This window comes from Anomaloglossus baeobatrachus, chromosome 11, assembly GCF_048569485.1.
Source record: "Anomaloglossus baeobatrachus isolate aAnoBae1 chromosome 11, aAnoBae1.hap1, whole genome shotgun sequence".
Classification (NCBI taxonomy): domain Eukaryota; kingdom Metazoa; phylum Chordata; class Amphibia; order Anura; family Aromobatidae; genus Anomaloglossus; species Anomaloglossus baeobatrachus.
The window spans coordinates 167,366,885-167,389,014 of record NC_134363.1 but is presented as its reverse complement, the minus strand read 5'-3'; the positions used below and the strand labels follow the sequence as shown (position 1 = coordinate 167,389,014).

The 22,130-nt window shown below is 49.7% G+C and overlaps 1 protein-coding gene across 1 annotated transcript in view; it reads right to left on the bottom strand.

Moving 5' to 3' along the window:
* Positions 1-1,526: 1,526 nt before the first annotated feature.
* Positions 1,527-22,130, bottom strand: part of LOC142256024 (5-hydroxytryptamine receptor 3A-like) — a 69,208-nt gene continuing 48,604 nt past the window's right edge. The window contains exons 4-9 of the mRNA XM_075327520.1: positions 21,560-21,669; positions 20,972-21,144; positions 18,546-18,703; positions 15,113-15,323; positions 2,754-2,981; positions 1,527-2,007 (exon numbers count right to left, since the gene is read on the bottom strand). Of these exons, the coding sequence (XP_075183635.1) occupies positions 1,697-2,007; positions 2,754-2,981; positions 15,113-15,323; positions 18,546-18,703; positions 20,972-21,144; positions 21,560-21,669 (1,191 nt within the window). The 3' untranslated portion in view covers positions 1,527-1,696. The remainder of the gene's footprint in view (positions 2,008-2,753; positions 2,982-15,112; positions 15,324-18,545; positions 18,704-20,971; positions 21,145-21,559; positions 21,670-22,130) is intronic.

The window sequence follows — 22,130 nt, the reverse complement described above, 5'->3', positions numbered from 1 at the left end:
AGCGCTTTACTTCTCAACATAAGGTAAAATTATGTACAGTCATACAGCATTGTATCAGGAAGAGGAAGTGAAACCAAAAAAGAAAAACAAGAGACCTTTTACAATACTGTGACTAAGGAAACTTTACACAACATCGCCATCTACTGTTAGATCAGCATAAAGTCCTCCTTCACAAAGACAAAGAAGTCCTGATCTGTTGCATATACCAACAATATAAAGAATGTAAATAAAAAAACACAAATAGAAATAGCTACTTAACATGAATAGATGGAATGAAAGGCTAAAAGTAACAATATATTCCCCTTCTCTGGACATTATTATATATTTCTTATTAAAGAAAAGGAGTTGGAATGAAGGACCCTTGATCAGGCCGGTTTAGGGAATTGTCAGGTTGCAACTTATCGACAGCTCAGTGGCTTTGATACTTGGCTAACGAACTGTCAATCACTCAGACGAGGGTGGTGGTAATCCAGGAATGCAGCGGGAGGTTGAGGAGGAGAAAGGGCATCAATTTCTCACTGCTCAATCTGCACTTTGGATCATAAAAAGATTGAATGGCTCACCTTTTCAAGGGAATCTGTCACCACTTTGACCTTTTTAAACTGTTAATATGGACATACAGGTTATAGAATGCTTAGAATAGTCTTACCTTTCTATCTCATATCAGATGCCATGTTGTTGAAATATCATCTTTTATCACTTTATGTAAATGAACTCTTCCGGGTTATAGGGCAGATGTTGCCTGGAAGATAACTCCGCCTCTGGAGCTTATTTTAAATAGAAGAGGCGTTCCCAGTGTAATGTGCTTGAAAGAAGACAAATTTAATTTCTCCTGTTGTGTGTCAGTTAGTTCTGTTATACTGGTAACGCCCCTTTTATTTAAAATAATCTCTGGAGGCGGAGTTATCTTCCAGGCAGCATCTGCCCCATAGTCTGGAAGAGCTCAGCACTGCAGGTGGGGTTATCTTCCAGGCAGCATCCACCCCATAGTCTGGAAGAGCTCAGCACTGCAGGTGGAGTTATCTTCCAGGCAGCATCCACCCCATAGCCTGGAAGAGCTCAGCACTGCAGGTGGAGTTATCATCCAGGCAGCATCCACCCCATAGCCTGGAAGAGCTCAGCACTGCAGGTGGAGTTATCTTCCAGGCAGCATCCACCCCATAGCCTGGAAGAACTCAGCACTGCAGGTGGAGTTATCTTCCAGGCAGCATCCGCCCCATAGCCTGGAAGAGCTCAGCACTGCAGGTGGAGTTATATTCCAGGCAGCATCCACCTCATAGCCTGGAAGAGCTCAGCACTGCAGGTGGAGTTATCTTCCAGGCAGCATCCACCCCATAGCCTGGAAGAGCTCAGCACTGCAGGTGGAGTTATCTTCCAGGCAGCATCCACCCCATAGCCTGGAAGAGCTCATTTACATAAAATGATAAGATATGATATTTCAGCAACAAGGCATCTGATACGAGACATAAAGATATGGATTTTTTCAGCATTCTATAACCTGTATGCTCATATTAACAGTTAAAAGGGTCAAAATGGTGACAGATTCCCTTTAAACAGCTGCACGGTCACATAAATGGTTTGACAGGTTCCCTTTAAATATTTTTTGTGACTCCATGTTTAGTTATCAGTTATATCACAAACTTTTTATTCTCCATCCTCTAGATAAAAATTATGAATTTATTACCTTTTATATTATTTATATGATCATGTGCTTTGACCAGCAAATAGTTATACTGACTATAAAAACTAGGAGAAATAACAGATAAAGCCAAAAAAGACATTTATCCAGAACATGGCCGACCAGTATCCATTCCTTGTAAGCTCCCTGATTGCTTCGGTCTTTGATGTACTTTCGAATGGTGACTATCTCATCGTAGATGTTTTCCATAACATCTCCGCGTGCTTCCATAACATCTCCGTGTGCTTCCATAACATCTCCGCGTGCTTCCATAACTGCAGCTGGCTGAGCTGTGCGTTCTCTGTTGTTAGCACATTTATCCAGTTTATCTGTGTCAACAAAAGAATAATTAATGATACCATAGATATTTCATTCTTTTCTTTTATGGGATTTTCCCATCTCAGACATTCATGACAGACTTGAAAAACAGTAACCATGCACCGGTGTTGGGAGATGGAGCATGGCTGCCCTACACTGTTTCTGTATCCCCCATAGAAAGGAATAGGAGTTATAAAAATAACATAACTCACATGTAATGAGTAACCTGAATCCCGTACTATTTGTGCGAGTAGCAAATAGTGCGGAATTCGGGTTACCATTACATTGCGTGTATTCCCCATTAACTTGCATTGCACACACTATTCGGAATGAATACGCGAGTATTAGACAGTACTCGTTATGAGTATCGCGAATGTGAGTATTTCAAAATGTGCTCATTGTTAGTTAGAATAATTTCTACTCTGGCCAGCCTGGTGGAAGGAACTGCTGAGGTTTTTTCTTGTGCCTCATCACTAATACTAACAGCAGCAAAGACTGCTTGGAAAGCTCCAGTATTTAACCTAAATGGGCGTGGCCGTGGACCCAAATCAACGACATCTGACCTGCACTGCTATGAGCTGCTGGCAAAAAAACCTGAAATTAACTCATGAGATGACAAAGGAAAGGAAATCTCATTTAAAAAAGCCAAGATGGAGATGGGAGGCTCCAGTCCTAAGGCAGTCACCAATCTCAAAACAGCAGGGAGATGACCATGACACTAATTTCCTGATCACAAATAATGCAGATTAATACTCACCATTTCTAGCAGAGTTCATCTTTTGGGTTACAGAGAACTTTCCGTGGGGCTCAATATCCCAATCCTTGTTCTTCATGCCTAACAGCTTGCTTAACCTTTCTAGAACCAGCCCCTTCATCCATGTCGGGACCTTATATTGGATATTTTTGTTACTCACTATACGAAAAATGAGAATACTTTCTGCCAAACTGAACCCAAGCAGAGCCATGCAGACAAGGAAATATATATCTGAAATAAACATAAAACAACATAAGAAACGTTATGGTATTTTAGTAGACTGATACAAATACAACCTCGGATGAAATCTTGTTTGTGCGTCTTCACTTTGCTTCCCAATAAACAGGATTCTTAAAGGGAACTTGTCATGATCCATAAATATGCAACTTTTTTTTTTTTTTTTTAATTCTTGATTAATATTTTTTTTTTTTGTGCTTGAGCTCATTGTTGCTGAGACATGGCTTCATCTTCAGGTATTTTGTTTATCCAACAAATCATGGTCATCTTATACAGAGTGGTTTGAAGACAAAAATTACTGTCATGGGGTATATGGAGATAGGACAGGGGCCCCTAGGCTGGCCCTCAGACTTGAGACCCTGCGCTGTCCCTTATCTCGAGGGTAGGTTTAATGGTCACCAGATCCAAGCCCCCAGTGTGACCCTAACTCCTGTCTGGGCTCTGATATTACTCCCCCTCTCCCACACCCTCGGGGCAAGCTAGAAAACAGAAAGACAAAACCCCACAAAACGACACAGACAAGGGAGAACAAAAACCCCTACACACAGCGCTCAAAACACACAGGAGAGACAATATGTGTATGTGTCGCCCTGGGCAAGCCAGGGGACACAGGTCACACACCACCACACCCCACATCCCAGGTAGGCACACCTAAGCTGAACCAAAAATCCTTGTTGCCTTCCTCCAGGAGTCTGATGATGCACACCAGGGGGTGGGCCAGGCGGTTGGCTCCGCCCACCAAGGAGCTCACAGCTCTGGAGGCAGGAAGTGCCAGGCAGATTAGCCCAGGCAGGGCTTGAGTAAACATCGAGATGAGCCCAGGGTGAGCCTGTGTCAACAGCAGAGTAGCCCGGGTAGGGCTAGAGTAAACAACAGAGAAGTGAAAGTGAAGGAAAGAAAAGTGGAAAAGGAGGAAAGCAAGAAGTGGTGACAGAGCAGAGAGTGTGCAAGCCTGAGAGCCCAGCTTTGTGTAGGGCCAGAACAGCAAGGTCAGCGACGGCGGTGACTGTCCGGAGGGGGACCGTTTGGAAGTTCCTGGAAGGACCCCGTTGGCTGTGTGCCCGGTGGTCTGGAGCAGTGTTCCGAAAGACAGTCAGCACCAGGGCAGGGGCCTCTCGGACCCCGGCAAGGCTAGGAGTCGCCAAATTTGCCGAATCCGTCAGTGAAGGGGACATAGATTCCCCCAACAACCAAGTCCCGATTGAAGGCAACAGTCCAACCTGTACAACAGAGGCACCGCCACCGCCAGGGCACCAGTCTCTGAGGGCCAGCGCCTGCGGGCAAAGTGTAGTGCTCCTCCGGCCCAGCTTGAAGCCGGGGAGCGGGTTACCGGTGGGGACCCATCGCAACCATCCGTACATACAGGTGCAAGGAAGAGGGACATCACCGTCACCTACCGGGGAAGCAAAGCAGCCGTCTGTGGGACCGTCCTACCAGCCGTTTGGTTTACCGTACAAACTGTGTCCAAGTCTCAGGCTGAGTGAGTACCACAGTGCCGCAAGGCACAGCGCTGCCCCCGCGTCCCTGCGCCCACCAAGCCCTGCACCTCCCAAGCCATCACCGGGCCCCAGGATCACCAACCCCTACCCACGGAGGGGCAACACAACACCTGGCTGCTCCCCATCACCATCCCCGGGATCCCCGCATTGAGCAGCGGTGGTGCTACACATCACCACAACCGTGGGTGGCGTCACGGACATTATCCCAACATCCCAAAACCCCCCTTTCACTCACGGGCGAGGAGTGCCGCTCGAGAAACCCCGGGATCCGGCCCACCGCTCGAGCCACCACTGAGCAGCTGCCGGACCCGAGCAGAAGGGGTGAGCGCGGTGTGCTGACACCCTCCTCCCCGCCCGCGACAACTTGGCGTCACGAACAGGATCTTACCGCTCTGCCGTCTGGTAGAGGTGCGCCTTGTTACCGCCGGAGGTATCCGGCAGAAAAATTTCAGAAGCCGCCATCTTTGGCGCGAAAAGTTCCCGCTCGAGCGTCTTCTCGAGCAGTAGAGGCGCGAAGGCCAAAACCCCGCCCCGAGAGAGGAGGGGCCGGAAAGAGCTAAGGGGGACGGAAACAAGATGTCTGCGCCCGACGGAGCCGCTGGAGGAGCGGTGGTCGCAGCCGCAGCGGCACCCGCGGATGGGAATGGGCCTGCCCAGGTCCCGGCCGTACCGGCGGGAGGTGCCGCGGCCCCCGCGCTTGCTCAGGTCATGCCGTTTTCCTTGCCCTATGCGCCCAGAGCTGCCTAGCTACCGCAGTATGACGGGAAACCGGATGCCTTACAGGCCTTCCGGAAAAAGCTTAACCCGTTGCTAGAGCTGTACCCCGTGACTGATAAGCAACGTGCAGCGATAGTGCTAGGCCAGTTAACCGGTGCAGCGGAGCAGGAAGCGGAGACCTGGGCCGAGGGGGACCGGCTCTCTGTAGCCACCATCTTCGAGAAGCTACAGACTGCCTTCGAGACCCGGACCGAAGCTGAGCTGAGGATGCAGTTTTACCAGTGCCGGCAACGAGCTGGGGATAGCATTCGGGACTATGCTCTACGTCTGCAGACCGCCCTCCGCACGCTGAAGCGGGTGAACCCTATTAATGAGGCGGACAGCAACAAGATGTTAGTGGAGCAATTTGCGCAGGGGATGAGGTCCCCTGAGGATCGTAAACAACTCCGGCTGTGGGCCCTGGAACACCCTGATGTGGACTTTGCTGTGTTAAAGGAGCGGGCTATCAAAGCACTACAGCCCCCAGCTGCTGAAGTTCTGGAACCCGTCCCGTGGCCCGTCGAGACAGCTCCCGTTGTGGCGGCCCCAGCCAAACCAACCTCCTTAATACCTGCAGCCTCGAGCAGCACAGTGGAAGAACTGGCAGCCCAGGTCCGTCGCCTGGACAGAGACCTTGCCAAGATCCTTGCTGCGCTACAACCTCTGACCAGATCTCAGCCTCCAGCACAGATACAGCTTGCTGACAGTCCCGAAGATGTTCCCTGGATGCAGCGGAGAAGCGCTAGCAACCTGCGGAGCAGACCTCCAATCTGCTACAAGTGCCGTAAGCCGGGCCATTATTACCGACAGTGCCCGTTAAACGAGCAACCCCTGGGGCCCCGGGCCAATCCTCAGGAGTAGAACACCGTGGCCCCCCGGACTGACGAGACCGATATGTCGGGGCCCGCCCCATCATCCCCGTGGCTGTGGACGGCATACCAGTGATGGCTCTCTTGGACACTGGATCACAGGTAACTACCATACCGTACACGTTGTATCAGCGATATTGGGCCACAGACGAGCTGGCGCCTCCAGACAATAGTATAAATTTGATTGCCGCTAATGGACTTCCATTGACCCAGGTGGGGTATAAACAGGTGGCTATGACAGTGGGGCAAGCTGAACTGCAACACCAGGGTATGATTGTGATCATGAATGAACCTAGTGATCATAACCCGAAAATAGAGCTGGGAACCAATGTGATGGAACACTGCATGGCTGATGTGTTGAACCTATTGCAACAGCTAGCCGCCACAGCAGCAGGGAGCTGGCAGAGGGCTGTGCAGCGTGAGATCCGAGCCCTGATGTACCGCCAGCATGTAAGCTCAACCGGAGGGGAGATTGGTGGAGTGCGAGTGATGGATGTTGCTCCATTGACTGTGCCCCCTAGGAGTGAGATGATGATCTGGTGTAGGGCAGCAGTAGGGCCTCAGGGGCGTGACTACCCTGCGATGATGGAGCCCATGCCTTCCGAGCACTGGCCCACTGTAGTAGCCGCCCGAGGGGTGGTAGATGTGAAGAAAGGGAGAGTGCCTGTGAGAGTGTTGAACTGTGGGGAGGAAGAAGTCAGGCTCCCCCGGTATGCCACCATTGCCAAGCTGCTCACCCTGGACCCTCACACTATCCAGGAAGCCAGCCCATCCACACTCCCACCTACCACCAGCACTTCCCCACACCAGGGGGACACCAAGGAGTGGCACCAACAGCTACATGTGGGCACTGATGATACCCCTACACATCACAGGGCAGGGGTACACAGGGTGGTGCAGGAGTACGAACAGGTTTTCAGTAAGCACCCCCTAGACTTTGGGCAGATCAAGGGGGTCCAACACCACATTCCCACAGGTGAACATCCCCCTATCAAAGAGAGGTATAGACCTATTCCCCCTGCACATTACCAGTGTGCCAAAGATATGTTGAAGAATATGAAGGAGGCAGGGGTTATTCGGGACAGTTGTAGTCCCTGGGCCGCTCCGTTGGTACTGGTCAAGAAGAAGGATGGTACTATGCGGATGTGTGTGGACTACCGGAAGATCAACCAGATAACCCATAAAGATGCCTATCCATTGCCTCGTATTGAAGAATCTTTGGCTGCACTAAGAACTGCAAACTACTTCTCGACCCTTGACCTCAACAGCGGATACTGGCAAGTGGCCGTGGCCCCAGAGGACCGGGAGAAGACCGCCTTCACCACCCCGATGGGGCTCTGCGAATTCAATAGCATGCCGTTTGGGCTTTGCAATGCCCCCGGGACCTTCCAACGGCTGATGGAGTGCTGTCTGGGACATTTAAACTTCGAGACCGTCCTGCTGTATTTGGATGATGTGATTGTTTATTCCCAGACGTATGAAGCCCATCTGGAACACCTGGCCGAGGTGTTCGCGTCCCTTGCCAAGTACGGGATGAAGTTGAAGCCCTCAAAATGCCATCTGCTGAAACCCAGGGTGCAATATCTAGGGCACGTGGTGAGTGCGGATGGTGTCGCCCCCGACCCAGAGAAGATCACTGCCATCCAAAGCTGGCCGACGCCCACTACAGTGAGAGAAGTAAGGCAGTTTCTGGGTCTGGTGGGGTACTATCGGTGCTTTATAAAGGGGTACACGAAGATGGCCGCCCCCATGCAAGATCTCCTCGTGGGACAGACCAAAGGTGGTAAACCCGTTGGAGCCCCACTGTCGTGGGAGGACAAGCATGAGGAGTCCTTTTGCCAGCTGAAGGCGGCCCTGACCGGAGAAGAGGTCCTGGCGTACCCTGACTACGGGCGCCCATTCATCCTCCACACGGACGCCAGTAACGTGGGGCTAGGAGCGGTCCTCTCCCAGGTCCAGGATGGAAAGGAGAAGGTGATTGCCTACGCCAGCCGAAAACTCCGGCCGACCGAAAGGAACCTTGAGAACTATAGCTCTTTCAAGCTCGAGCTATTGGCGTTGGTGTGGGCTATCACGGAGCGGTTCCGGCACTATTTGGCGGCAGCAAAGTTCACCGCATTCACGGACAACAATCCGCTGACTCACCTGAACACGGCCAAGTTGGGCGCGCTGGAGCAGCGGTGGGTAGCCCGGTTAGCCAACTATGATTTCACCATAAAGTACCGAGCTGGTCGTGTCAACATCAATGCAGATGCACTCTCCCGGATGCCCCATTTGTCAGAAGAGGGGTGTGAGGATGACGACCTCGAAGAGATTGAGTTGCCTGCGTTTCACCAGCCGCCTACTGAGAGGGTACAAGTATGTCAGCAAAGGGTGGATCTGGACCCGCGGCCCAGTCAAGAGTGGCAGAACGCCCAGGACCAAGCGCCGGCTGTCCGCCTTGTCAAGACTCTGGTGGAACAGGGCGCCATGGGAATGGACCCTAGCGCTCCAGCCGAAGCTCAACGCTTGTGGAAAGAACGAAAACGGCTCTACCTACACCAAGGGAGGCTGTGCCGTGAGCTGATCAACCCAAAAACCCATGAGAAAATATGCCAGTTGATCGTCCCTCAAGCTGAGGTCGCTACTGTCCTGCGGGCATACCATGATGGTGCTGGCCACTTCGGGTGGAAAAAGCTGGAGATGCTGTTGAGGGAGCGGTTCTATTGGAGTGGGATGCGGGAATCGGTGGAAGCCTGGTGCCGAGAGTGCGGTCCTTGTACACTGAGGAGAAAGGACGAGACTAGCCAGAGGGCACCATTACATCCCATCGTTACCCATCAGCCGCTGGAGCTGGTCGCCCTGGACCATGTCAAGCTCACCCCTAGCCGAAGTGGGTACACCTATGCATTGACCATGGTAGACCACTATTCAAGATTTATGGTGGTCGTCCCCGTTAAGGACCTAACTGGTCGAACCGCTGCTCGAGCGTTCCAGGCTTATTTCTGCCGACCCCACGGGTACCCCGAGAAGGTGCTGACAGACCAAGGCCCGGCTTTTGAAGCAGAAGTGTTTCACGAATTCTGCCAGTTGTACGGCTGCAAAAAGATTCGGACCACCCCGTACCACGCCCAAACCAACGGCATGTGCGAGAAAATGAACCACTTGGTCCTGGGACTCCTCAAGACGCTGCCGCTGGAAGAACGGAACATGTGGCCGGAAAAGTTGCCCGACTTGGTCGACATGTACAATAATATCCCGTCCAGCTCGACGAAGTGCACCCCAGCATATCTGATGAGGGTTCGGCCTGGCCGCCTGCCGGTGGATCTGGTGATGGGGTTGGAGGCCCCGGAAGCACTCCCTTCAACGGCAGAGTGGGAAAGTCGGAGGAGGGCACAGTACCGGCAAATCCAGGAGTATGTGGAGAAAAACCTCAGTCGAAGTCGAGAACAGCAAGAGCACCGGTTCAATCAGAAGGCGCCCGCAGGTCCTTTCCAGCCAGGAGATGTGGTACTGAAACGAAAGAGAAAAGCCCACAAGCTGGATGACCAGTGGGAGCAAGTCCCTTACGTCATACAACCCACAGAATGGGGAGATGGGAAGACCTACCAGATCAGTCGTGACCAAGGGGGCACCCTGGCCACAGTTTCCCGGGACCATCTAAAAAAATGCCCCCCAGCGTTGAAGGCAGAGGCTGAAGTACCGGTTCCTCCACCAGTGGAGAAGGCAGCAGAGGTAATCCACACTGTAATGGGTGACTTCCCAGCAAACTGGCCTACACAGAACGGCGCGGTGATCCTTCCAGTGATACTGTTCCCACAACCCGTGGATGAAGAAGTAGTGGAAGCGGTTAACCGTGAGCCAGAACCAATGCCAGTGCCCAGGGATGAACCTGCACCCAGCCCCCCTGCACCTCCGCCTGCTCCACACTATAGCAGGGAGGAGGGACCGATTGTTCCCTCTACCCCACTATCTAGCACCACTGACACCGGGCTCCGAAGGTCCACCCGTTCCAACCTAGGTAGACCCCCACTTAGGTACAGGGAGACCGTTCTATGAGTAAAAGGGGTCCGCAAATGTAAGAGAGTGTTGTTGCTTGTTTGAAAAGTGGTTGAAAGTTTTGCCAATAATGAAAATGATTACTTTGAAGAAGTAACCTGATTTGTTTGTTGATTTGCAACCGGCTGGAGCCGGCACCGTTGTCCCCGTGGGGACCGTTAAACGTTTATGCATGGGAACTAGCCATGGACAAGCCCGTGAACTTGCAGGGCAACCACAAACGTTAGTGGCTTGTAAATATGTTGGGTACCATTACCGTTTCCGCAGGCCGCCTCCGGAGAGGCAGGTTGGAGGGAGGGCCCTGAGCAGAGCAGGCCAGGGCCCAGCCACCAAAGGAACCGGTGGCTACCCTCTGGAGGGAAGGACAGATCCCGCTCGGGTACCGTGTGCTGGACTGTGGGTCAAGGGGTGCTGCCTGGGCTTTAGGGGCAGCATCAGAGCCAGGTTACTTGGGTGGGAGAGAGCGGAAACCGTGACCGTATACCGTTGAAACGTTAAAAGTAAAATGTGCCTCCCATCTTGGGAAGATTTATTAAAAATGCTTATGTTTGTTTAACCCTGTTATCCCTTTTACAGAAAAATAAAACCGGTGTAGGACGGCAGCCCGTGGACGGTCTGCATTTTGCTAAGGGTGAATGTGTCGCCCTGGCAAGCCAGGGGACACAGGTCACACACCACCACACCCCACATCCCAGGTAGGCACACCTAAGCTGAACCAAAAATCCTTGTTGCCTTCCTCCAGGAGTCTGATGATGCACACCAGGGGGTGGGCCAGGCGGTTGGCTCCGCCCACCAAGGAGCTCACAGCTCTGGAGGCAGGAAGTGCCAGGCAGATTAGCCCAGGCAGGGCTTGAGTAAACATCGAGATGAGCCCAGAGTGAGCCTGTGTCAACAGCAGAGTAGCCCGGGTAGGGCTAGAGTAAACAACAGAGAAGTGAAAGTGAAGGAAAGAAAAGTGGAAAAGGAGGAAAGCAAGAAGTGGTGACAGAGCAGAGAGTGTGCAAGCCTGAGAGCCCAGCTTTGTGTAGGGCCAGAACAGCAAGGTCAGCGACGGCGGTGACTGTCCGGAGGGGGACCGTTTGGAAGTTCCTGGAAGGACCCCGTTGGCTGTGTGCCCGGTGGTCTGGAGCAGTGTTCCGAAAGACAGTCAGCACCAGGGCAGGGGCCTCTCGGACCCCGGCAAGGCTAGGAGTCGCCAAATTTGCCGAATCCGTCAGTGAAGGGGACGTAGATTCCCCCAACAACCAAGTCCCGATTGAAGGCAACAGTCCAACCTGTACAACAGAGGCACCGCCACCGCCAGGGCACCAGTCTCTGAGGGCCAGCGCCTGCGGGCAAAGTGTAGTGCTCCTCCGGCCCAGCTTGAAGCCGGGGAGCGGGTTACCGGTGGGGACCCATCGCAACCATCCGTACATACAGGTGCAAGGAAGAGGGACATCACCGTCACCTACCGGGGAAGCAAAGCAGCCGTCTGTGGGACCGTCCTACCAGCCGTTTGGTTTACCGTACAAACTGTGTCCAAGTCTCAGGCTGAGTGAGTACCACAGTGCCGCAAGGCACAGCGCTGCCCCCGCGTCCCTGCGCCCACCAAGCCCTGCACCTCCCAAGCCATCACCGGGCCCCGGGATCACCAACCCCTACCCACGGAGGGGCAACACAACACCTGGCTGCTCCCCATCACCATCCCCGGGATCCCCGCATTGAGCAGCGGTGGTGCTACACATCACCACAACCGTGGGTGGCGTCACGGACATTATCCCAACATCCCAAAACCCCCCTTTCACTCACGGGCGAGGAGTGCCGCTCGAGAAACCCCGGGATCCGGCCCACCGCTCGAGCCACCACTGAGCAGCTGCCGGACCCGAGCAGAAGGGGTGAGCGCGGTGTGCTGACACCCTCCTCCCCGCCCGCGACATGTACATGTACAGGGTAGATACAAAAAAGAGGAGGAAGTAACGCACAACAGGGGAGCTGTCACGATTCCTTGTGCAGAACATTATGTATTGTTCTGCCATGCTCTCCTGCAGAGCCGGTATATGTTGCCTATGGTGCAGAGCGTTTTGCAGGATGAATGCTCTGCTGATGGTTTCACAGCATGGGGTTTCTCGCTGCTCCTGGGAGGTGCTTTCGCAGATGCTTCTCGTTCCTGGTGATTGCTCTGCTTCATTAGGGAGCATGTTAGCTTAGGACGTCGCCAGTCATACTTCCTGTTTACAGTTGTGCTGTTGCCTCCCGTGGTGCTCATTGTACAGGGCTTGGCTTCTCGACTACGGACTGCTGTTTACCCGTCTCTGCCTGTCCTCCCCTGTTTCTGTTGTTACATCCGCGGCTTTTGACCTCGAACTTCCTCCTGACTACATCCTCGCCTACTACCTGTATCTTGTATGTGCTCTCCTGGAACGCTGACCATTGGCTTGTATCCTGACCTCATCTCTGTCTGCCCCCCCATGTACTGTCGTGCCCTCCTGGTTTATGATCTCGGCCTGCCTGACTACCTCTCCATGTACTGTATACTAGTAGTGTCTAGCGCCACCTTGTGGCAGTCATCACAGGAACGCTCATACCACTCAATAGCACAGCACGAATAACGATAAACAGAAGCAACAACAAGATCAGGATCGTAAAAGTTATCATCGGCACATACAGGAAGAAAGCCATGCTTAATATAGGGAGGAGACAGCTGCACTTGGCAATCAGAAAACCTGAGCATTTAGATCCTGCTCACAAGTCTGCAAGGGTTAACTCCTGCAGACCTGAAGACCAGTGAACCTTAACCAGCCGATGCCCGGCTCTGGCTGAACAATCCACAAGCCTCAGGTTAAGGCCTAAGTCACATGGCATGAAAATCGGAGTGAGTGGAATGCGATGTTTTATCACATTCCACTCGGACCAATATTAGCCTATGTGCCAGCACCCATGAGCGATTATTTTCTCAGCCCTAATCAGACCGAGAAAACAATTGCAATTGTAATGCGAGACTTGTTTCTCTTGCACCCATTCAGCTCTATGGGGCGAGAGAAAAATCGCACTGCACTCGCAGTACACCAGTGTACCGCGAGTGCAGAGTGAGAATGGCAATAGCCGGCAACGGAGGAGAGAGGGAGATAAATCCCTCCCTCCACTCCGCAGTGCCAGCCCTCCCCTCCTCAGCGCCGGCCCGCACCCCGCAGCTGAGGTCCAATCACATGGTCGGACCTCAGTCACAGTGACACTCGCATGACACTCGACTCCTGCTGTGCTGCCAGCGTGAGCCGAGTGTCATGCGAGGATTGCATTAGTCCCCGTGTGGCCCCGGCCTACTTGTCAGACTCTGCAGTGTGAACATAGTCTGACACCACAGTGCCAGCAGGTGTCTTTAGAGCTGAACATTGCATGACATACAAACACTGGATTTACGTACCCACAAGAGAAGGCCATGTCTTGGCAACAGAGGATGCAGGAGCAAAAGAGAAAGAATAAAAAATTCAGGACAACAGTGGCATTTACACAAGGTAAAACAAAAATGGCACATTTATTGCATGTGACCGGTCCTCTTTAGGGAATACAGTATGAACGGGAGAATTGTGCATAAAATAACTAGAGGTACTCTTCCAACTGAAAGAAAACCCAAGGAAAAACAAAAAACAATCGAAAAAAGCATAAACACCATACCGCCACAACAAGGTGTACCCATCGGGAAGGTCCTAGCCTGTCTCCAATATTAAAACCTTACCATGTGAGCTGTCCAATAACATCATTGTGAATAACGGCAGAGCAGGGGAGGGTCCTGAATCAAACACCCATCCATGGAAGCTATACGGATAAAATACAATTTGCCTGCTCTAGGGTACATGCTCATTTTGGGTTTTTTTTTTTTTTTCTTTCCTTGGGTTTTGTCTGTGAAATGGCCAAAGTGTTAACATGCTGTTAGGGTACGTGCCCACGATCAGTGTTTCTAGCATCTTCGATGAAGCATGTTTTCACTGTGTCCAAAACACTGCATTGTACAGTACAAGCACAGTCAATGGGATTTCTAGAAATCTCTTGCCCACTGCAAGTGTGCAGCCCGCAGCAAAAACTGACCTGTGATGCGGCTTCCCGAGCCAGAGCATGTCAATTCTTTGCTGCGGAGTCCCAAACATCCTCCGTAGGGAGAACACAAGCGTAAGACCGCAGCGCACCGAACCCTGATCATGGGCATGGGCTGCTGTGGTCTTCTGCGTTCTCCTGCTTATGTTTTTGGTTTTGCTGTAATCTTTTGCATTTCCAACAAATATGTGGTCAGTTGACACCCGATAAGGTTTTCATACTGGAGACAGGTTACGACCATCTTGTTGGGTACACCTTGTAGCGGTGAGAAGACTTTTATGCTTTTTCTTCCAAGTATATAGTAAGAGTTAAAGAGCGTCAACCACCAGGATTTTCCTATATAAGCTAAAGCCAGTGCTATACTGGCACGATCAGGCTGATTCTATACATACCTGTAGTGGTATAATGAGCAGTTTTTTGAATGACAGCAGCTGCCAATCAGCTGATAGCTGGGGTGGGTATTCATAGTTATCCCCTCCCCCTGTTATTTCTGCTAATTCTATTATAGAAACAATTTACTTTGTGACTAAAAGGACCTCTGCTGATGTCATACCCATGTGACCAGAAGGGGCAGGGCCTCAGCCAACAGAAAGATGTTGCTTCCTGGTATCAGCTATGTTGGCTAAGGCCCCGCCCCTTCTGGTCACATGGGTATGACAAGCACTACCGTGTACTCCACAAGAAAGCCACCGGTTGACATGTTGGCCAAGGGCTTATTCCTAGGACAACAAAGTGATCTGTAGTCTGAAATTGGGCATGAAAAACTTAAAATATATTTTTGAACCTTGTTTGCTTTTCATATTTTGTACCATTTTGGAACCTCTTTATTTTTATATCGTTGAAGCCACTGTAAAACACCAAAGAAACACCAATTCTAGAACTTTGTCCGCCATACCTATTAATGGCGTTGTGTGCGATGAGGCCGGTAATGTGTCCATAACTATAATGAGGAACACAGAATAACCGAGTAACAGAGTGATCTTGTAGGAAATCCTCTCTCCGCTGTCATTGGGGAGGTAGAATCCAATGATATCCAAAATCATCAAAAATATGCTGGGCACGATCAAGTTCACAACATAGTACAGGGGGAGTCTCTTAAAGATTATCTACGGAGAAATAATTTAGTAAGAGTTCATATATTCTTCAAAGACATTGTATTTTATATATTAGCATTTAAACGGACAATTGCATCCAAAAAAATAAATTCTTTAAAGTTTTTGTGAATTTTTGAAACCTTCATCAAGGGCTTATACTATTATTTTTCTGATCTATGCTCACAAATTGAAAGCATTGCAGATTTACATATACTGGGAGCTAGTGGCCAAAAAGGCTACCTTACAGACTAGTATAAAGGCCTGTGTCACGCTCCCCGGGTCTCGGCACCCCCTGTCACTCACCGCCCTGGTCCCCGGTCCTCCTGCCCGCTGCTGCTCCTCTTACTCCCCCTCCTGTGCGTCCTCCTTGCCTCCCGTCCACCGGCCCCGGCGTCTCCCTGCGACCCAGGACACTCTGTCTGGCACCCCTGCATCTCCTTCACAGCTTCCTGTACTGGCCTCCGGCACTTGGGCCTCGTGCATGCGCATTAGGGCACGCGCACTCACTCACCTCTTCTTAAAGGGCCAACATCCTGGGAACAGGATGACAGATACAGGTACAGGGTATATAAGACTTCCCTTTCCAGGTGGGCGGTGCCTGTTCAACGTGTTCCCATAGCTAGGTGTCCAGGTCCCTCTGTGCCTTGTCTCCCTATTAACACTGTCTCTTCCACAGAGTCCGTCTGCCGCCCTGACCTGCTCCTGACTGCTGATTCCCCGGGAAGTGTTCCGGTGACTGACTGCTGAGGATCCCACCATCTTCCATCAGCCTGAACCCGTCACCGATCCCCGACTCCACCTGGTAACAGCAGCCTGCACGTTTCGCTGCACCCGGACCCAGTCTGCTGTTCCTACCTGGCACCTGAACCCAGTTCCAGTCATCCATCCCGCATATGGTGTCCGTTGGACTCAGAGACATTCCTGTGCAGATCCCTCAATACCTCTTTCCCCGTACCCCTAGTGTTCCGGTTACCGTGCATCTAGGCCCTCTGGTGGGGTGATCAGACAGTCCCTGTATAGGAGTTAGCTCCGGATTGCCTCACTGGGGGAGTCCGGTGCACGTCCCCGTGAATCCACCTCCAGGACATTACAGCCTGTGACACATTTGGAATAAGGCCACTAATGAAGGGGCATATGAGCAGGAGCCAGGAGTGTAACGATCACAGTCACAGTGATCGCGACCATGACCGGGCCCAGGGGTACAGGGGGCCTGCCAGCCCCAGCTCGTGTTTCAGCTGGATGTGTGTTCACAGGTGCACATCCAGCTGAAATGCATCGCAGCACAGAGACTGTCAGGTCCCTGCACTCCAATGTGCTAGCTGCCGATTAAGACTATGAATATTCACTGCTCCCCACACCCATAAACCAAGGCAAGGGGAGCAGAAAATATGATGGCACCCTGCAGCCGATCGCACTGTGATGCTTACATGCTAGTCAGATGCGACATGCCATATCATTGGAGGAGGACACTGGGGGAGTGGGGGGAAAGATGAGCATAATTGTTTATATTTATTACTGTATGCAGCACCCACGGATATCATATGTACCAGGATGCAGCCAGGATGGAGACATAAACCAGGCTGGGGCCATTATGGGGACATGTATACCAGGATGTGGCCATCATTATGGGGACATATATACACCAAGATGAGGCCATTATAGGGACATCTATACCAGGATGGGGCCATGATGGGGACATATATACCAGGATGGGGCCATTATGGGGACATATATACCAGGATGGGAGGATATATACCAGGATGGGGCCATATATTCCAGGATATAAATATGAGGAGGTTATATACCAGGAAGGTGGACATATTTACCAGGAAGTGGCTCAGGATGGGGGACATTAGTACACTATGGGGGTTAGTACTACACAATGAAGGATAAGGCGGTAACTCATTTGTCTTTATAGAATTTAGAAAGCTACGATGGCCCATACATCTGACCAATATGTGTGGGGGGGCTCAGGCTCAAACTTTGCATTGGGGCTCATCAGACTCTAGTTACACCACTGGCAGGAGCTTCTTCCAGTGGACTTCAAATTGGATGAAATCCAGCAATCCCAAAACAATATGATAAAAATCACATTTTATTAAAAAATTCACAAAAAGGAGCAAAGTGCAAAAGTGAAAAAAATGAAATATAGGGTGACGCGTTTCGAACTGAATGAATTCTTAAAGCACACCAGTCACCAGGATTTTCGTATACAGCCTAAAGCCAGAGCTATAGTGGCACTATCAGGCAGATTCTATACATATCTGTAGTGGTCAGCTCGGATGTTTAGGTTTTGAAATCCAAGAAAGTAAAGTTTATAAAATCAGCAGCTTCTTGAGTGACAGCAGCTGAGGATCAGATAATTACAATCGTTTTAACTTTTCACTAGCTTGACATGTGGGAAGTCATACCCATGTGACCAAAAGGGACGGCGCCTCAGCAAACAAAGCTGATACCAAGAAGCAACATTTTTCTGTTTGCTGAGGCCCTGCCCCATCTAGTCACATGGGTATGACCTCACACAGGTCCTGCTAGTGAAAAGTTAATTCTAACAGGGGGAGAAGATAAGTATGAATACCTCCATATAACACTGGCTTTAGGTTATATAGGAAAATCCTGGTGGTTGGTTCCCTTTAATCATACCTATATTGCATTAGCCTCAGTAAGGCAATTATATATATATGTATAAATATATATATATATATATATATATATATATATAATATTTGAATAAAATGTGAGTTTGTTGTTGGTATATGCAACAGATGAGGACTTCTTTGTCTGTGTGAAGGAGGACTTTATGCTGATCTAACAGTAGATGGTGATGTTGTGTAAAGTTTCCTTACTCACTGTATTGTAAAAGTCTCTTGTTCTTACTGGTTTTGGTATCTCTTCCTGATGCAGTGCTGTATGACTGTGCATATTTTTTTTTTATCTAATATTCTGAGAAGTAAAGAGCTTGTTATCCCATGTAATCTGCTCTGTGAACTTTCTTCTGCAACTGGGAAGCTAGAAGCTGTGCAACATTTGTAACCTAGTTTTTGGGCTTGCATAGCAATCCTGTGACAAATGAGATACTGAAATAAAGATTAGGGTAGACTGGCCCATCACTTAAGGCGTTTAATGGCCATGGGGTCAAGGAGATGGGGCTTCTTCAAATTATACCATGTACAGTTAATATAGTCATGCATTGCAAAATTTCGAATGGCATCCAACTGAAGAAATGGAACTCACATGGAAGGCGACCACCGCGTATTCCTTGCCTTCGTCAAACTCCACTCTGTAAGTGGAATACATATAGGAAAGTTCCCATTCCCCTTGATAGAAAAGCGTTTGCAGTTCCAATCTCAAATTGTCTGACGCTATCCATTCCGCCAAATTAATGTGCTCAACTGAAAACAAGAGGCAGATGGGATTAGGTCTTCTTACTTTACAGCATCCTATCCACTCCTGCCTACAATTATTGCACTATAAATAGGTAGATATTGACTTTAACATATTTTTTCTTTAAGGTGCAACAAGCATAGAGGGTTTTTCCAGACACCGAAGTAAAATAAATTAGTAACATGATCTTGCTGTCCTTGTATTGAGTCTACAAATCATGCTACCCATATTTTCTTACAGGACAAGTCCAGCAGCAGTGCTGCTAATCTAAGGTCCCTGCCCCTTCTCTTATACTCTTCCTCCGGCGTAGTCACCTTTTATTGACGTGATTCTAGTCCAGCGGCGCCATATTGTGATCTCAACTTCTCACTGGCTGGAAGTCAGAGGTAACATTCACAAGCCCACATGACATAAGTCCGCACACCCCACCAGGACCATGTATTTTATGTAGTGTACCAGAGTCAACCCCTCGCCTACGTGTAGGAGGTGGTCGAGCCCCTCTTAATGTTTTATGATAATTGTCTGTGTAGCCAGAGTAATGTGTTTTAGGTACCAAATGTGCTGTTAATGTAGTGGTGTTGCTGTTGCTGCTAGTGAAGTTTGGGTCCCCGATGTAGCACAGCCGGGACTAGGTAGTGGCCAGTTCCACCTAGCGGTCGGGTAAGAGCAGCGGGAGGTTAGGTGTTAGGTAAGATAGGAAGAAGAGTGACAAATGGCAAGTGGGTTGGTTATAAAGATGTGTCATGGAGTAAGGGACAGTCAAGGAACCCTGATCTAACTTAACTTCCTAAAGGTCCGGAGCCTACGGCTCACCCTGACGGGCCCAGGGAAGTCTTTAGACTAGACAACCACCGGGGCCCAGAAGCGGACAGTGGTGAGAATAAGTGTCGGGGCGGGGAATGGAGGCACAGACCCGGTGTCATGGTTCCGATGTGCAGAGCATCTTGTGCTCTATGATGTTCTGCCATGCTCTCCTGCAAAGCCGGTACTTGCCTGTTCTATCGCGCAGAGCATTTTGCAGGTTTAGATGCTCTGCTGTTTGTCTTGAGCTCCTGTGGACTGGTTGTTTCTCATTAGTGGGTCGAACGCTGGTGCTGGGAGGGGCTTTCGCAGATGCTCCTAGTTCCGGGTGATTGTTCTGCTTCATTAGGAAGCATGCTCGCCTGGAACATCACCAGTCATATTTCCTGGTTCTGCAGTAAGTGCTCTTGGCTCTCGTTTGTGTATGGGAACCAAGATCTTGGCTCCTTGACCCTGGACTGTAGTTGACCTTGCTCTGCCCGCCCCCTGACTTTGTCATTACTTCCTGGCTTCTGACTTCGGACCTTCTCCTGACCACATCTCTATCTGCTCCCTATATCCTATACATACTCTCCTGGTATCCTGACCCTCAGCCTGTATCTTGATCTTGTCTCTGCCTACTCCCTGTGTCCTGTCTTGTCCTTTTGGTTCCTTATCCCGGTTTGTTTGACTACCTCTTTGTTCACACTGCACGCAAGTAGTATTTAGTGCCACCTATTGACTAGCATCACACTACGCTACATAGTGTCGAGCATCACACCCAGCAGCGTACGAATGGGACGACCAAGATAGCAGGGATAGGCCGAGACGGAGCACCCCAGAACGCATAGTCAGCAGAGGAGTGAGGTCATATCTGTCATCATGGTGAAAAGGAAAATAAACTGTTCAACTTTGATCTGCCAAGAGAACCTTGGTGTCATGTGTTTGTCTACTGTGTCTACATCAAGGTGATGAACACCAACCCAAAGACAATAGTAAGTGTCACAAACCCAACCTGAAGACCTACACACACACACACTGACTCTCTATGGTGTAGGAGTGTGGAGCCCCCCGCGGCCTAGCATCTGTACCATCCTACACACAACTACCGTGACACCCTAGACTTGCATTATTCGCTCCTGCTCACCCTCATTCCTGTGTAACTGGCCAATGATTGCCAGCAACATCCCTTATAGGATCAGAACTCACTGAGCAAAGCACAGACTGGAAAACTCTACTCTGTGCTTTAAACAGACTGTAGCAGAGGTGAGGAACTGGAGGTCACGGCATCACATGGGACAGTTCGGGAACAGAGCAGAACTGTAACAGAATGTATATTATGAAGTTTCCTAATTTCTGATAAGTTTTTTACAATTCTTTAAGAATCTGTGTTGCTGGAAAACCCTTTAAAAAATGAGCAATGCAGACCAGTGTCTGATAAAAGGCCTGCAAATGACAGAGTATTGGAATTGATATAAAAATTGTAAAAGACGTACGTGTGTGAAGCTGACTGTGAAAACTCAGAGTGCAATTGTGTACATCAAAAGGGAAGAAGTAGATGTAGAACATGCAGACGAATGACTGTCGGAGCGCCGTCTGATACTTTATTAGCCCATTGTTAGTAATGTAGACAAAACTATGTCCTCCTAATAATTTCCCAGAATCCACACTGCGAAAAGAGGGAAAATGTGATCAGTAGACATGATACAATCAATACAAATGCTACATAACTCATGGCCAACAACCCTGAAATCATCAGAAGCCTCCCGGGAAAGGTCTAAGCTCTCAAAAGAAAAGGAACCCGGTGTCCTCCCCCAAGGAGCTAAATACCTCCCCCTTCCCATTTCTGTAATCCTCCCCACTACTGGGTGCCATTTTTTCTAATATTTGCCCCAGTACCATTATGGTAACTCCAGCAGTTGGCAAGGAAGAGGATTACAAGCTAAAGATATTGGATGGGGATAAAATCTGTGGGGTCTTTTATGGGGTCAGGATTGTCTTCGGGAGGTTGACCTTGGGGTTCACTCTCCTCTATCTCTCCACTTAGTTGTCCAGTATCACGCAGGTTATTATATTGCACTCACAGTTCAGCGATCTGTATATCTGGAAACCAGACGCTCTCAGCAGGAATGGAAATAATAGTCATACTGTCAAAGTCCATTGGATTCCACTGAAGAAATTCATCAGTCCAGTACTATGAAGACAAAACACCATTGTAGATAAGTGTAACACTAAGCACACCCTACATAACACAGCACTAAACACCAGGCAAGGACTCTCTACAGGTCAGCAAAATAAGAACTGGACATTAAATATATCTGTACATAAAAGTTATTAGGTTTATTGTGATATCCATTCACATTAGGTTTCTTGTAGGGTTTCTTGCTTGCCATACGTCCCTGACATTGAATTCTACCATCTTCTGTTTCCTCGGTGATTTTGCATATATATGTGTGTAAGGTGTATAATGATATACAGATATGTACTGTGTGTAGGGTGTGTAATGTTTGTACTGTATATGTATGTGTTTAAGGTGTGTAATGTGCTGTATCTGTGTAATGTATGTACTGTATATGTATGTGAATAATATATGTACTATATATGTGTACTGTGTATGTATGTGTGTAATGTATGTACTATATATGTGTGTAATGT